At 37.5% G+C, this 17,376-nt stretch overlaps 1 protein-coding gene across 2 annotated transcripts in view; it reads left to right on the forward strand.

The window, feature by feature from the left end:
- The window catches only part of USP15 (ubiquitin specific peptidase 15), a 136,116-nt gene that overhangs the window by 12,924 nt on the left and 105,816 nt on the right, over positions 1-17,376 (forward strand). For both annotated transcript variants that reach the window (XM_058308351.1, XM_058308350.1), the window contains exon 2: positions 16,835-16,962. In XM_058308351.1, coding sequence (XP_058164334.1) covers positions 16,835-16,962 — 128 coding nt within the window. The remainder of the gene's footprint in view (positions 1-16,834; positions 16,963-17,376) is intronic.

Raw genomic sequence — 17,376 nt, forward strand, 5'->3', positions numbered from 1 at the left:
TAGGCTGAAAACTAGAATGCCAGGACCTGAATACTCATTTAGTGGCATGCATCTTGGTAAGTTATATAACCTAAGTTGTGGTTTCCTTTGAGTTAAATTTAAAAAAAGAAAAAAAAATGGAAGTTGCTCTAAAGATAAGCTACTTATCTTAATGTAAAAAGCACTTCATAATCAAATCTTATATAAATATGTTATTTATATTTCATTATGCAGATACTAGGATTTTAATTTAAACAGGGAAGTGACATGATCAGATATGTGTTTTAAAAATGTTTGTGGCATCAAAATGGAGGACAGAGACAAGCAAGCAAGAGTTAAAGCAGAGAGACAAGTTTGGCAGCTATTACAGTAACCTGTGCTACAAAAAAATAGAGGGGAGGGGGATGTTTAAGGTACTTTTCTGAGGATGAAGAGGAGAGGGAGAGACTCCAGAAATATTCTGAAGGTACTTGTTTAGTGGACGTTATGTGGGAAAGGAAAGAGATTTCTTGTTTCTGGCTTGAGAATTTGAGAGAATGGTGAAATTATTTATTCAAGAAATACTAGAGAAGGAGTAACTGGAGAGGAAAACGATTGACATGGTTGAGATGTCTGGATAATCCAAGTTCACATGGGCTAGTGTGAATTAGAAGTGCGATTCAAGAAGCTTGGGACTGGCCTGGGATTGCAGATTTGGGAATCGTTGGTAGATATTATAGTATCATAGAGAATATGAACAGTGAGAGAAAGGAAAAAAATCAGCAGGAAGCTCTGTAGAGTTAACATTTAAGCGGAGGAAGAGCAGGTTATAGAAAAAATAAGGATGCATTTTACCCCACTCTACCCCCGATGAAAGTAAAACCACAAAGGTTAAATTTGTAAAAGATTGATAAAATCCGTAAAATTTTTGGCCCATTGAATTTGTTAAGGTGGTCGTTGATGACTTTGTGAGAATAGTATGAGGACCTTTTGGGCTATTAGGTTGAAAAGTCTATGAGAGTTGAGGAAGCAGAAGTTTAAGAAGCTTGGGGGAAGAAAAGAAACTGGGCTGTGAGGGGAGATCAGAAAAAGGGGAAAATGTGTGACTTGGGTGAGGGGTTACTGGGGACGGGTGGTTTTGAGGAGGTTCTCCTGACAGTGAAAAAGACCAGGGCCCCTATATGCTGCGTGGGAAAAGCCGGAAGAGAGATACAGGAGGGTAAGTGCAGTTTAAGAGGAAGGTCTTTAAAAAGGCAGGTGAAAATCTAAAGCATTGGATCAAATATTATTAGCCTTGGATTTAAGGACGGTTATATTCTCCATTGATATATAAGGGAATAAGGTGAAATTAAGGTGTGGAGCCAGAGAGTTGAGGCATCTAACTTCCTTGTAAAGTAGCCAGCAACATCATTCAATCTAATGGGTTAGCGGTTTGGGAAGAGCGGTGAAGTTTGATATAATAAATGGGAATAGATAAGATTATGCTGGAGACATGCTCAAGGATTTTGGGTCATCTTTGAAGGCCTGGGATATTGAAGATCATTGATTTTAGGCTTATATCTATACTTTCAGTACTTTCTGTGCTTTTTCCTTTTATTTTTTTATCTTTTTTTTTTTGAGATGTCAGTCCATTTTTCCTTTTCTGGCTTATTAACTAATTGTTCTGGTTACGAAAGCAAATAATTTCTCAGAAATGAAACATTTGTAATTTGATAATTTTAGAAACAATCACAAATAGAGCATACTATTTCAAAGTAAATTCTTCAAGACTTCTGTGGTTTTTTTAAAAATTAAATTTAATTCAGATTCATCCCTTTGGAAAAGATGAACTCATGAATTTCTTTCAAAGTAAATAGTAAAACTAAAGCTATGCATTTATGTATTTTGCTGTACATACTTTAATCTCAATTTTTAAAAACCTGAAGTTGTATTTATATTTTCCCTATTAAAATGATTATTACTATAAAATTATTATATAATATGTATCTACATTATAGTCTATAAAGCTTCTGTACTTCATTCTCTGTGTGTATATGAAGATGTATATATATATATTAAAACTGTTCTGTATTAAATAGAAAATCCTTAATCATATTTGATATAATATTTCAGTAATATAGAAGAGTATAAAGAAAAACATAAAACACCTTCATAAGCCTCTCCTAGTTTAAGAAATAAAGCATTATAGAATTAAAGTATTCCTTTCCTCCTTTGCCAAAGTGAGCTACTATTATGAAAATAATTTTTATCACTCTTTATACTTTTACTGCATATGTATGGATCTGTAAACACTGTGATAATATATAATATTTGTGGCATGTTTTAAAATTTTCTGTGTGTGTGGTTATATTTGTGTTTTATATTTATGTATCTCCTACAGCTTGCTTTTTTAAAGTCAGCATTGTAATTTTGAGATTCATCTATGTCAGTACATGTAGTTCTGTTTTTAATTTCTCTCTTTATGTAGTATTCCAGGATGTGACTAATAAATATTATTTTTTTTCCGATTTTCATTCTTACCAATTATGCTGCAGTAAATATTCTTTTAGTTGTATTCTTGTACATAGGATGGAGAATTAGCAATGGCATTATGTGATTGTATAGTGTGCCTATCTTCATCTTTAATAGATACTGCAAATTTATTCTCCAAAATAGGAGTTCCAGATTCCATTCCCATCAGTGATATGAGAGTTCCTGCCACAATACATCTTCTCCATACTTAGTACTGTTAACACATATGTGTGTGCTTGCTTGTGGTTGTGTGTCCACCAGTTGTATAAGAATGATATGAGATCTCCTTGTGGGATTAATTTGCTCTTTTCTCATTGATAATGAGGAGGTTAAACCTCTTTTCATTATGTTTAGAGAACAGTGATTTCCTGTTCTTTGATTTGCACTTTTTTTTGTTTTACTAATTTAAAGAAGTTCTTCCTACATTCTAGGTACTTCCTTTGTTGTTAATGTGCAGTATGAGTATCTTCACCAGTATCTACCTTGTCTCTGTAATTTGTGGTATCTTGTTGAACAGTAGCTTTTAATGGGGGAGGAGTAGTGTGTTTTGTTTTGTTTTGTTTTGTTTTAAAGAGGTACCAGGAATTGAACCCAGGACTTAGTACATGAGAAGCAGGCTCTCAGCCATTTGAGCTACATCCACTCCCCAGGAGCAGGTGTTTTATTTTTATTCTGGTAACATATATACACCCTAAATTTCTCATTTTATCCACCTTCAGGTATACAATTCAGTGGTGTTAATTACATTCACATGTTGTGCCACTCTTACCATAGTGTTACCAAAACTTCCATCAGCACAAACAGAAACTCTGTCCCCATTAAGCATTAACTCCTCACCCATTGATTGTATCAGAATGTGTTGTTTAATTTCTACATATTTGCAAGTTTTCCGGTTCTCTGTTACTGATTTCTAGCTTCATTCCACTGTGATCTGAGAAAATACTTTGATTTCAGTGTCTTTAAAATTATTGAGACTTGTTTTGTTACCTAACTTTTGGTCTGTCCTAGAAAATGATCCATGTGCACTTAAGAAGAATATCTGTTCTTCTATTTGGTACAGTATTCATATATATATAGAGAGAGAGAGTCTAGGCCATTTATAGTATTGTTCAAGTCCTCTGTTTTCTTAATGATCTTTCTAGATGTAGAACTGTATTTCTGCCTTCATTCTGTCAATATTTTTTCCCCATAGGTTTTTTAGGCTCTTTTCACGTTCTTCGTTCTTTTTTCTTTTTGTTCCTCAGCCTGAATAATTGTAATTATCTTATTTTTAAGTTCACTGATTCTTTCTTCTGCCAGCTGTAATTTGCTATTGAACCCATTCAGGGGAATTTTTAAAATTTTTTTATTTTTAAGTATACAGAGTCTGGTGTTATAACTTGATGATTTCTCAGGTTTTGTCTTGTTCCTTTGGATGGGCCATTTTCTGTTTTGTTTTTGTTTGTTTTATAGACTTTCATTGCACACTGTACATTTTAACTTTTTTTTAAGATTTATTTATTTATCCGCCCTCCCCCCACCCTGCCCTACGGCCTGTTCCATTCTTTGCTATCTCTTCTCTGTGTCCACTTGCTTTGTGTTTTTTCTGTATCTGCTTGTCTCCCTTTGCTGCGTCATCTTGCTGCGCCAACTCTTTGCGGTGCATGGGCTGCCAGCTGTCCATGGCGCACAGGCCGTCAGTTCTCCACAGCACACAGGTCAGCTTGCCTTCACAAGGAGGCCCTGGGACGTGAACCCAGTGCCTCCCATATGGTAGACAGGAGCGCAACTAGTTGAACCACTGCCACTTCTCATTTTAATATTTTTAATATTTAATGTTATTTATGTATATATTTATATTTTTTATATATATATTATTTTTATATATTTAATATATTTAATATTTAATGTTAATTTTGGGATTTAGTCCCTGAGCTGTCTGTTTATTAAGTTTGTATCCATCTCATGATATCACAGAGATTTTCTTGACTGCCAGTTGCTAACAAAAACCAAGCAAAAAGCATTTTTTACAGTCTTTGCACATTGGCTCTGGGTTGGTTGTACTCTCCTTCAGAGTTTAGCCCTCCTACTAAGAAGATGTGCCAGGTGATAATGTGGAGTTCTTTCTGTCTTTACTTAGCATGTGTCCTGTCCTGGATATGGACATGTGGCCTTAATTCCCTCATTTACAGGAATTGGTATTCCCACTCCTTTCCCCATGGACTAGCCTTCTCCTCCTCCTGTGTACTCTACAGTGTGTCGTGAAGCCTGTATGTCTTGAAACCAGTGATCCTTTACCCCAGGCTGCTTGAATTTAATTCTTTCTTTCACTGCTTTAGCTGTCTAGCAGTTGCTGCTGCCTTTCGTGCAAGTTCTGGGAAAGGGAACCAGAGAAGTGTCCTGGTTTAGTCTTTCAGGCTGCCACTCAGTAGATTGGAAGAAATATGCAGAGTTTACATTGGGGTTACTCTGCTCCCTCTGAGCCAAGACCAGGGACCCACAATGAGAAGGCAGACTGGTTCCACACAGTGCAGGAGAGCAGTTAGGGTAGGGGCCAGCAAGGGCACCACGAACTTCACTTACCACTTTTAAGTTGTGTTTTCTTGATTCAACACTTGCCCAGTTATTTTAACTTTTTCTAGAGCTCTGAGGAATAGAGCACTGCCAGTTTTTGCTAGTTCACAGATACTGTGGGGGATCAGAACCCTGGAGCATCTTACACTGCCATCTTGGTCAAGTGGAAATGAAGCTTTTAGTTTTATCATTGGCAAGTTTATTCATCTTTTTTTGTTTGTTTTTTTGTTTTGTTTTTTGCTTTCTTTCTGAACTCTCATATTCTATATTCCAAAGAAGGGTTTTCTCCTGTATATTTAAAAATTTTATCCTTTAGCTTTTCACATTTTTGTTTTTTATCTATCTATTTATCTATATATTTTTTAATAGGAGGTATTGGGGAATGAACCCAGGACCTTGTAAGTGGGAAGTGAGAACTGAACCATTTGAGCTACATTTGCTCCCCTGTAATTTGTTTTTGTATATTCCATTAAAAATAGCACAGTTTTACATATGTTAAATAGTTAAGGAATACATAAACGCTGTAGTAAACATGGTATTTTTCTTTGTATGAAAGATTTGAAGTTTGCTTTTGCATATGGGATATAAAGGATTGCAGTTTGTGAATTATTATGAAGTGGCGAAAGGACAGTTACTTGGAATCTGCCAGGAAGTTATTAACAGTAGATGTCGAGGTAATGGCTTAAAACACACATGGAGGGAAGCGGACTTTGCCCAGTAGTTAGGCGTCCGTCTACCACGTGGGAGGTTGCGGTTCAAACCCTGGACCTCCTTGACCCGTGTGGAGCCGGTCCATGTGCAGTGCTGATGCGCGCAAGGAGTGCTGTGCCACACAGGGGTGTCCCCACGCACAAGGAGTGCGCCCCATAAGGAGAGCCACCCAGCGTCAAAGAAAAATGCAGCCTGCCTAAGAATGGCGCCGCCCACACGGAGAGCTGACACTACAAGATCACGCAACAAAAAGAAACAGATTCCTATGCCGCTGACAACAACAGAAGCGGACAAAGAAGACTCAGAAAATAGACACAGAAACAGACAACTGGGGCGGAGGGTGGGGGGGAAGGAGAGAGAAATAAAATAAATAAAAAAATAAAACGCACATGGAAACCTAGGACGTGCGTGGTGAACCTAAGTAGCTGGCACATGTTTCAAGTATGTGTGTTGTGCATTACTGCATGGCTTAGTATAGCTGGGTGGTTTCTTGTGTCCACTTAGTATTTCTTTTGGACAACGCTAAGGTTAAGGTGAGGCAAGCAAGGCACCAGTGTACAAAATTTAAGGAGGCATTCATGTATCTCATTTGCCTCACCCTCGTACTGGCCCTTGTGGATGAAATCATGCTTAAGCATACATTGACGTTCTGTTATGCCCAAATTGTTCCCTAACATATCAACCACGTAGTAATACTCCAGGCTTTCAAAACAAGCTTTATGGCAGGACTAATTGTATATATGCAGTAGCGCTCCAATTAATTTTTTCTTATGTGCATAGCCACTTGTCCTAGTACTTTTTATATACTACTTTATCTTTCCCCACTAGTTTGTAATGATGCTTTTGCCATATATCATATCTCTACTTTGCGTGAGTCTGCATACTGTTTTCATTGGTCTTTTTGCTTCTCTCCCTGCTGGTAACACATTTCTAATAGTACCTACCTCTAGAGGTAGTTACAAGGTGTAGAGGAGTCATTATATTAAAGTGCTTAGGAATATGCACCTGGCCCAAGATTTGATCTTAAATGTTAGTAATTTTATTTTATTTTATTTTTTAAAGATTTATTTCTTTATTTATTTTTAATTTAATTCCCCCCCTCCCCTGGTTGTCTGTTCTCTGTGTCTATTTGCTGTGTCTTGTTTCTTTTGTCCGCTTCTGTTGTCAGCGGCACGGGAAGTGTGGGCGGCGCCATTCCTGGGCAGATGCACTTTTCTTTCGCGCTGGGCGGCTCTCCTTACGGGGCGCACTCCTTGCGCGCATCAGCACTGCGCATGGACCAGCTCCACACGAGTTAAGGAGGCCCGGGGTTTGAACTACGGACCTCCCATGTGGTAGACGGACGCCCTAACCACTGGGCCAGGTCCATTTCCCAGTAATTTTATTATTAAAAGTAATTTCTATAACTTAATAAAGAGTCTGGATATCTAGTAGACTGGATTGCCATCTTTTTCTTCCTTTTCCAAACTGGGAGGAATTGGGGAGAGGTTTATGAAAGTTTTCCCTGAGAAAATGTTCTTTAGATTGACATCTGAAAGATTGTTGGAGTTAACTAGTTTGTGAGGGGAATAGGAGAATATTCTAGCAGAAGAAACCTTGAAGCAGGAAAATGGTCTGTCAGTAAAGTTAAAGAAGGTTCTTGTAGCTGGACCTCAGCTCAAAGAAATGTAAGACTAGCAAGGTAGACGGGCAGATCATGTGAGCTTTTTAGGCATTGTTAAGGATTTTAGATTTCGTCTTGAAGGAGCAGATAATACGAGCTTTTTAGGATTGTTAAGGATTTTAGATTTCATCTTGAAGTCATTGTGAAATTCTTAAAGAAGAGTTGGATCATGAGATTTATGTTTTTAAAAGATTACAGTGGGTACATTGTAGAAAATTGATTAGAAAGGAGACTAGTTAGGTTTTTGCAATAAGCCAAACAGGAAATGATAGTTGACTTGGATTAAATTGGTGGCCATGACAATAAAGAGTTCTTAATTTGAGGCATGTTTAGGCAGGACTTAGAGATAAGATGTGTAGGGGTTAATGAGTGTTTGTGGAAAGTGAATTAGTACTTTGGAGAGTGCAGAATACAGGTTACTAGGGAGAAGGAAAACTAATGACCAACAGCAGAGGGCATCAGATTGGAGACTGTCAATTTGGACTGACATCAGTTTACTTGATTGTATGTTTCGCAAGAAGTGCTGAAGAGCATATTAAAATAAAGTGAGTGTTTGGTTTTATCCGTACTTAAATTGTGTCAGATAAGTGGTATGAAAGAATCCTTAATATATCAGGAAACTATTTGTCACTGTTTACCCTGTGGGTCCAAGGGACCCTTTTAGTTTCATTTTATAAAGTCATTTAGCAGGTCATTTACAGAAATAAGAATAAAGGAATGGTGAAAAACAATTTTATTATGAATTTTAATAAAAACTTAGAACAAACTCCAGTTTTTATTTATTTTCCTAGTTTTGAAAATACAAATATCTGACATAGCAAAGTCCTTTGAATATAACCCACCATTCAACATTTCTCATGCAAAAACCTGGCACATCTTCTACATACTGATTCTGTAGCTCAAATACATGTCTAGTAACCTCTTATTTAATATTACTGTTAGTTCTGCTTCCATTTATATCATCAAAATGAAATACTGAGTTCAAATTTCAAATGCATCTCTGATGTGTTGTACCTTATCTTTATTTCTTCTTGTACTTACATCATCAGAATTCAAGACTTTTAAAACCTTTATGTGCTCTTATTTTTTAAAAAAGAAAGCCATTTTTTCTATCATTATATAATATTTTCATTTGAAATTTATGAAAAGCACAAATTAAAATAACCCAATATTTTTTTTTCCATTTCTACTTAATCTATGCCCTTCTGGATATCTTTGTATGCTTGCTTTCATTATTCTGCTTAGGAACCACATGAAAATATTGATGTACAAACATCATGAAAGATGAAAGACTATTGTGCACATTCTTGTACCAAAAAATATTGTGTGATAAAGATCTTCTTGTTGAATGTCTATATGAGAATACTAGATTTCTTTTTTGTCATTAGAAATACATTGCTGACTCATCAATTCTTGAATTTGCAAAAGTTCTTCTAGGTTGTTGTCATCTGTAATTTATAGTCTGAGGTTTCACAATATGACTATTTCACCAGCATTATTCAGGTCTAAAGTACTACTATTTGTCTCTTTGCAATCATCTTCTCATTCACCTAATTCTTGAGAAACTTTCTCTTCTGTCATTTTTCTTCTCTTTATCATTATGGACAAAAAAATTTAAATTCTGAATTCTCCACTGTTCAGTGATGCTAAAATATGATACAAAGATGATGCTTCCTTGATTCTTTTGTACCTTATTCTTAAAAACTGATGCAGCATTTGAGGCAATACAGTAAGAAAACTGAAGGGGGATGTGTATTAGTTAAAGGGGTGCAAATGCAAAATACCAGAAATCAGTTGGTTTTTATAAAGGGTATTTTTGGGGGATAGGAGCTTATAGATACCAGGCCATAAAGCATAAATTACTTCCCTCACCAAAGTCTATTTCCACGTGTTGGAGCCAGATGGCCGTCAACGTCTGCTAGGGTTCAGGCTTCCTGGTTTCCTCTTTTCCCAGGTCTTGCTTCTCTCTGGTCCTGTTTTCTCCCTCAGGTCAACTATAGACTATGTGGCTCTCTAGACTTTGCCTCTCTCCACACAGTCAGCTGTAGACTATTATGTGAATGGCTCTGTCTCTCTCCCCAGGGTTTCTGCCATGTCTAAAGAGCCATCTCTATTTCTCTGTATTCTTCTCCTGGCTCAGGTCCTCTCTTCCTGGGGCTTGCTTCTCTTTCCTCTTTGTGCTTACTTCCCGGAGCTCCAATTCAAGACTCCGACATCAAACTCCAAATCAGAACTCCAACATCAAAATCTCCAACTCTGTCCTTTGCCATGTCTTTTATCTGTGAGTCTTTACCCACCAAGGGGCAGGGACTCAACACAATACTGACATGACCCAATCAAAGCCCTAATCATAATTTAATAATGCCCAGGTACAGACCAGTTTACATACATAATCTGATATCTATTTTTGGAATTCATAACTATATCAAACTGCTACAAGTTGTAATGATAATTTTATTATTGTATCATTCTTCTAGGCAATTCCACATTTATTCCGTTTTCTTTTTTTTTTTTTAAGATTTATTTTTATTCCTCTCCCCTTCCCTCCCCTCCCCTCCCCCCCCATTGTCTGTTCTCTGTCAACTTGCTGTGTGTTCTTCTGTGCCCATTTGCACCCTCAGTGGCACCAGGAAACTGCATCTCTTTTTTGTTACTTCATCTTGCTGCTTCAGCTCTCCATGTGTGCAGTGCCACTCCTGGGAAGGCTGTGTTTTTTTCATGTGGGGTGGTGCTCCTTGCAGGGCGCACTCCTTGCATGTGGGGTACCCCCACGCAACGGCGCCCCTGTGTGGCAGGGCAGTCCTTGCACATGGCAGCTCTGCACGTGGGCCAGCTTGCCACACAGGTCAGGAGGGCCTGGGGATCGAACCCTGGACCCTCCCATATGGTAGGTAGACACTCTATCAGCTGAGCCACGTCTGCTTCCCCCATTTTCTTAATATTTTAGTCCTTTTTAAAAGTTTTATTGGGAATAATGGATGAGAAATGATGAAATGATTGAATAATTCCTAGGAAGATAATAGAGGGAAAATAAGATCCTAAGTATTATCATGTATCTTAGATTTGTAAGAGTCCTATAGACCCATAGTGTAACTGCCAGATGGAATGAGTTTTATTTTGTTAAAAAGAAAGTAAATTTTGTCTTTGTTCTTTGGAAGACCTCTAAGAAAGAATAAAAGTCATGTAATAGCATTACAAATGGGAGGGGGGGACCCTGAAAAACTACAGTTAGGCCTTTCTGGACTCTGATGGTAAACCAAGGATTAAAAGTGCTGTTGAGAGTATAAATTAGGTCTTTTCTTACTGATATGTGATCTTCATGACCTGTTGATTTTGTTCCAGGTTTTTATGAATTAAGATAGAGGAATATTGAGATAGTGTCAAAATTCATACATTAGGAATAGTTTTTACAGTGCAACAAATGTGGATAAATGTCTTGAAATAAAACCTTTTCATTTATTTGCCCACTTCATATAATATCTTTGCTTTTCTTGTGTATACCTACGTATCATTTCCAGAATGGATGCTTCTGTTTTTTCTATTTTCCTGGTGTTTCATTGCCTCACAATTCCATAAATAAGCCATAGGTAGCCTTTAATAGAAATAATGATGCTCTTTTTCAGTTGAAGTATTGAATACAAATATTCCTCAAATGGGAAAATCCCTTATCATAATAGTATCGTTATATTATAGTAGTTATTTCAAGATCTAGGAAAGAGTTGATCTAGAAATGTTACAGCAACAGATAACAAGAGCAAACCTCCCAGGTAACTGTATAGGGTTTATTAAGCACTTTGGGTTGTAAAATCCCATCTTTTAAAAATATCTCTTAAGTAAGCATAACATAAATAGAATTTTGATACCATTCCAAAAATAGTTTTTAAGGTAAGTTTAAAAAATGACTTTAGTAATTGCAGTATTATTTTCTCAAGTCCATGTATTTTCAAGGCATATGCTCTTAACTAAGAAAATTATTGGAGAATCAGCATTTCCATTTTTAAGGCAAAAACCTGTACATATTTAAGAAAATTAGTTGGGTATCCAAATCTAACTTCCCAAAAGTTATCAAACCCAGTTTTATGTACAGATAATACCAATGTATCAACACATAATCCCTGTCCTTACCTTCTACTTTTTTATAAAAAGTAGGAAAAAATCTACCCCAATTTTATACATCAGAGGAGAAAAATCTTGGTAAGTGCAGAAAATTTTCATCACATTTAACACTTATTCGTGATAGGTTAAACAAATGTTGAATAGAAAGGAACTTTTCTGACTTAGTAAGTAGCATTTATTAAAAACCTACACAAAGAAGCAGATGTGGCTCAAGCAATTGGGCTCCCATCTACCATATAGGAGGTCCAGGGTTTGATGCCCAACTGGTGAAGGAGAGTTGGCCCATGTGGCAAGCTGGTCCACGCAGAGTGTTACTCTGCACAGGATTGCTTCCCTGCACAGGAGTACTGCCTCATGCAGGAGTGCTGGCCCTCGTGGAGAGCTGATGACGCAACAAAAAGAGACACAGAGGAGAGACAGAAACCCAGCAGACCAGGGAACTGAGGTGCCACAAGAGAATAATCACCCCTCTTCCTCTCGAGGGTCCCAGGATTGGTTCCTGGAGCCACGTAATTAGAATACAAGTAAACAGAAGAACACACAGCAAATGGACACTGAGAGCAGACAGTGGAGGGAGGGGGGAAAATAAATCTTTAAATTAAAAAAAACTACACAAATATCTTACCTAATCATGAAACTTTTTTGAGTTGTCCCATTAAAATCAAAATAAGGATGTTTATAACAATATGACTTTCTAATGTACTTAAATAATTTAATTCCACTGTATATTTCTGTCCACTTGAACCAACAGAAATCAATAATACAGCAATTTGATTTTTTATGTAGGAAAATCCAAGGGAATATCCAAAGAAATAAAATTAAGAGTTCAATCAGGAGACTGTGGGATATAAGATTACTCAATGTTAAAAATTAATGATTTTTATGCATTAATTATAAAATATAATCAATTGAAAAAAATGTAAAATTCACAATAGTAAAAAATAAGTTTCCTAGGAATTAATCTAACAAATAAGCAAGCTCTTTATTTAAAGAAAAAAAAACTTTATTGAAATACTAAATAATACTTGAATAAATGGAGAAATATGCCATACCTGTGGATAAGATTGAGTATGGTAAAGATAGCTAAACTGATTCTAAAATTCATGTGGAAGAGCAGATGACCAAGGATAGCTAAAACAGTTTACAAAACTAACAGGCTGGGGAACTTGCCCTAAAAAAAAAAGCAAGATTAAGCTAATTAAGACTGTTAAATTAGCACAACTACAAACAGATGAATGGAATGGGGGAATGCCATTCATTGTGACATTCGTTTGCAGGAAAGTAATTCAAATGTTTATCTTGTTTAAATTGCAAGCAAGGGAGGACGAATAAAAAAGTTTTAATGGGTGATAGATACAATTAAATATGATTTTCTTTATTATCAATTTATCATAAATCAGTGTTAGCGAAGTGTATTGTGGTGTTTTTTAAGGAAACTATCTGTTTTTTTTCTTTTTAGGAAACAGTGTATTCTTAAGACTGTAATCCCTCAACTTTTTTTTTTCTCATAAACCTTAAATCCCACAATCTGGAGGCTTTTAGTTGCATAACCCTAACTGTGAGTACTAGTACTAGTGCATGACAGTCTGCACACCTATCTTTGGAGAGTTAAACTACTGATGAATATTCTTTATAGACGGGTTCTTAATCTTTTTTGTTCTTATTGTTTGCAGTAGTTGTGTTCTATAAAGTCTCCACGAACACTATATTAGTGACTATTGAACGATTCTCCTAGTGTTGCCAGATTTTCTCTAGGTTCTTGGCTAGCTATAAGAAATGAATTTCAAAAGCAAGCCAGCATAGTTAGGCCAGTAATTTATTAAGGAATGGAGGGAAGAGAAATGGAAGACAACAACAGATCAAGGGTCCCAGGTGGAGAGGAATAGGGCTGAAAAGTGATAAAGAGGACCAATTTACAGACTACAATTCCCCATTATAAATTATAAATCCCTAAATTTACTTGCATGTTGAGGGGGGCGGGGGAGGTGGTGGCGGTAATAGGGGTTTTTTGCTTTTGCACTTGCTTTTTAAACCATTGATTATTCCACCCCTTCACTAATGAGAGGGGGAAAAGTCCCAGCTCTTTGCTGTTTTGATTGATTACCCCACCCATCAATCTGGGAGGGGAGGAACGACCCACTGATAAGGCCCGTGGAGAATATCTGGGGCTTCTCTTGGCTTCCAGAGGAAATCTCGTTCCTAATGGGGTTCTCACAAGTTCTTCCAGCAGCCATCTTGCGGTACTGATGTCCACGTGGGCTTCTTGCCAGGTTCCAGATCCGTCTACTGATTCTGTATTTTACTAGCCTACCTCACTAGGGGACATACAGGGTTAGATTTCTGCAAGCCTGTTGATCCATTAACATTGGATTCACAACAAATAGCACTATAATTTATGCCTATATGAAGTTTAACACATATTTTTTTCCATAAGGTCCATCATAACCTTCTTGGGCTTAGGTACACTAGACAGCACTTCAGCATTATATTTAAGGGACAGTTTAAACAGCAAATCACCAATGAAAAGCAAAACAGTGTGAAAAATGTAGCACTAAATATACTGAGAAAAGAGTACTTGTTTATAGTATAGTATGAGAGCTGAAACGCAGAATATCGTTCCCTGGCCATGAGCCTAAAGAATAGTATCAATTTGATGGGCACTTAAGACTGAAAAATGAAGTGGGCCTTTTCATAGAGCAAAATAGTAACAGTTTATTAGGGAGTTTACGAACCAGGAAGTTTGGTCCTGGACGGCTGCAGAATGTTCAGAGTAGCGCTCCACCACAGGAATTACAGGGGTTCAGTTACATGGGGTGAGAGTAAGGAAGGTGCAGAGCTAAATCAGGATGTGCAAAGTCATAAACCTGTTTTTTTAAAGTTATTGATAATGTAGCAGGAGTACTTTAGTACAGATAGTTATCTAAGAATATATAAGTTCTCTTTAAGACATACTTACAGAGAGAGGTGTTTTAGCTTATCTAGGAATTGATGGCTTCTCTTGATTTATGGCCTCACAGTCCCATTTTTTTACCTTAGCTAGGAACATGCCTATTATACAACTCAGATTTTTCTTTACATTGTACATATCCGCAAACAACCACACGGGAAGTGACTGTGGCTCAAGCAGCTGAGCTCCTGTTTACCGTATGGAGGACCTGGGTTTGATTTCCCAGAACCTCCTGGGAGAAAAAAAGAGGCGTTCCAGACCTGCATGGTGCAGAGAGGCACTGACTCCTGCGAAGTGACACATCAAAAAGATGATGACAACCAGATTTTTTAAAAACACACACAAAAAGAGCCTCAGGTAGTAATTATGGAGTTATAATTAAGTTTTACAAGTAGGCAAATTCACAAATGTAGAATCTGAATAATGAGGATCAACTGTATATTGTAGTCATATTGAATTTTTTTTTATGTTTATCATATTTCTTATACTTTGGTAGCGAACCTTATGTTATTTTTTCTACTGAACTCTTACATCCTAGTCATTTCAAGAGAAGCTTATTTCAGATATTTGAAAATAAGATGCATATAGTTTCAGTAATGTTTATAGTGCTCATAGTGCTTGGTATATCACATTTTTTAAATTGATCACAAAACAATCCTGCTTAGCTGTGCACATTTCAAGGTTTTTTGTGAGTGATTATAATTATTATAATCAGCTTTGTAAACTTTTAATACCAGCTTTCCCTATCCAAAAAAGATACCTATGGTTAGATGCGTAAAATGAACATACTGTATTTACAAGTTTCTTAAGAACCACTTTTCATATTTCTTTGTATTTTACTATATTGCAGTTTACAGTTTGGTTTGACTGTTAGGATTACTACTTGAATTTTTGTTCAATTGACAGGTATTTTATTGAATACTTATTAACATGCTTTTTTAAAAAAAGGTTTTTTTTTAAAATATGTTTGGCAATACATGTCCTCAAGTAGTAGCTATTTATAGAATAGAAATAATACTTTACACACTAGAGTATTTTTTTTTTCAATTACTAAGTGGCATTATTCTAAATAATCCTTGAAGTAGGCATGCATTTTTTTTTTTAAGATTTATTTTTTATTTCCCTTCCCACCCCCCACCCCCCCGTTTGTCTGCTCTCTGTGTCCATTCGCTGTGTGTTCTTCTGTGACCACTTCTATCCTTATCAGTGGCACTGGGAATCTGTGTTTCTTTTTGTTCCATCATCTTGTTGTGTCTGCTCTCCGTATGTGCAGTGCCATTCTCGGGCAGGCTGCACTTTCTTTCGTGCAGGGTGGCTCTCCTTACAGGGTACATTCCTTGCACGTGGGGCTCCTCTGTGCGGGGGACACCCCTGCGTGGCATGGCACTCCTTGTGCACATCAGCACTGCACATGGGCCAGCTCCACACAGGTCAAGGAGGCCCAAGGTTTGAACCTTGGACCTCCCATGTGGTAGGTGGACACCCTATCCATTGGGCCAAGTCTGCTTCCCATCCAACCCCCCTTGTTGTCTGCTCTCTTGTGTCCATTCGCTGTGTGTTCTTCTGTGTCCGCTTGCATTCTCGCCGGCACCAGGAATCTTTGTCTCTTTTTTGTTGCATCATCTTGCTACGTCAACTCTCCGTGTGTGTGGCGCCACTCATGGACAGGCTGTGCTTTTCACACTGAGCGGCTCTCCTTGTGGGGCGCACTCCTTGCGCGTGGGGCTCCCCTACACAGGGGACACCCCTGCGTGGCATGGCACTCCTTGCACGCGGCAGCACTGTGCATGGGCCAGCTCTCCACACAAGCCAGGAGGCCCTGGGTTTGAACCCCAGACCTCCTATGTGGTAGGTGGATGCTCTATCAGTTGAGTCACTTCTGCTTCCCAGCATGCATTTTAATATAAAATTAGTGCGGGAAACGGACTTTGGCCCAGTGGTTAGGGCGTCCGTCTACCACATGGGAGGTCCGTGGTTCAAGCCCCGGGCCTCCTTGACCCATGTGGAGCTGGCCCATGCGCAGTGCTGATGCGCGCAAGGAGTGCTGTGCTACACAGGGGTGTCCCCCGCGTAGGGGAGCCCCATGCACAAGGAGAGCCGCCCAGCGTGAAGGAGGGAGCAGCCTGCCGAGGAATGGCGCCGCCCACACTTCCCGTGCCGCTGACGACAACAGAAGCGGACAAAGAAACAAGACGCAGCAAAAAGACACAGAAAACAGACAACCGGGGGAGGGGAGGGGAATTAAATAAATAAAAATAAATCTTTAAAAAAATAAAAAAATAAAAATAAATAAAATAAAATAAAATTAGTGCAAAAATAGATGGCTCTTCCGTTTTTCCAGATATTTTCCTTAAATGAGTATTTTTTTTTTCTAGGTACCTCGTTGATAGTCGCTGGTTCAAACAGTGGAAAAAATATGTTGGGTTTGACAGTTGGGACAAATACCAGATGGGAGATCAAAATGTATATCCTGGACCCATTGATAACTCTGGACTTCTCAAAGGTCATTATTTCATTCCTTCCGTCATATTGTGAATGAGTTAATTTCAATATATTCATGTCAATGAATATAATATGGGAAAAGTTAATATAAATAATTGATAAATTAGAAATTTCTTTGCATTATAGATTTGATCTAATGAACTCAGATTATCTTTCATACTTATTCTGTATCGTGTGAAATTTATCATATAATAAGGGTTTATTTAAACTGTTAAATGAATATATAAATTAGAAAGCATGATCTTATTATTTTTGGGGATGTGCTGAATTGTGTAGTTTTGCCTAATGGAGACATGATGTTTTTTAAAAGTTAGAAATTGCTGATAATAGAATTTTAGGAAATCAAGTCCAACAGTATATAAAAAGGATAATATATCATGATAAAGTGAGCTTTATGTCAGGAATGCAAGATTGG

The sequence above is a fragment of the Dasypus novemcinctus genome, chromosome 12 (genome assembly GCF_030445035.2).
Source record: "Dasypus novemcinctus isolate mDasNov1 chromosome 12, mDasNov1.1.hap2, whole genome shotgun sequence".
Classification (NCBI taxonomy): domain Eukaryota; kingdom Metazoa; phylum Chordata; class Mammalia; order Cingulata; family Dasypodidae; genus Dasypus; species Dasypus novemcinctus.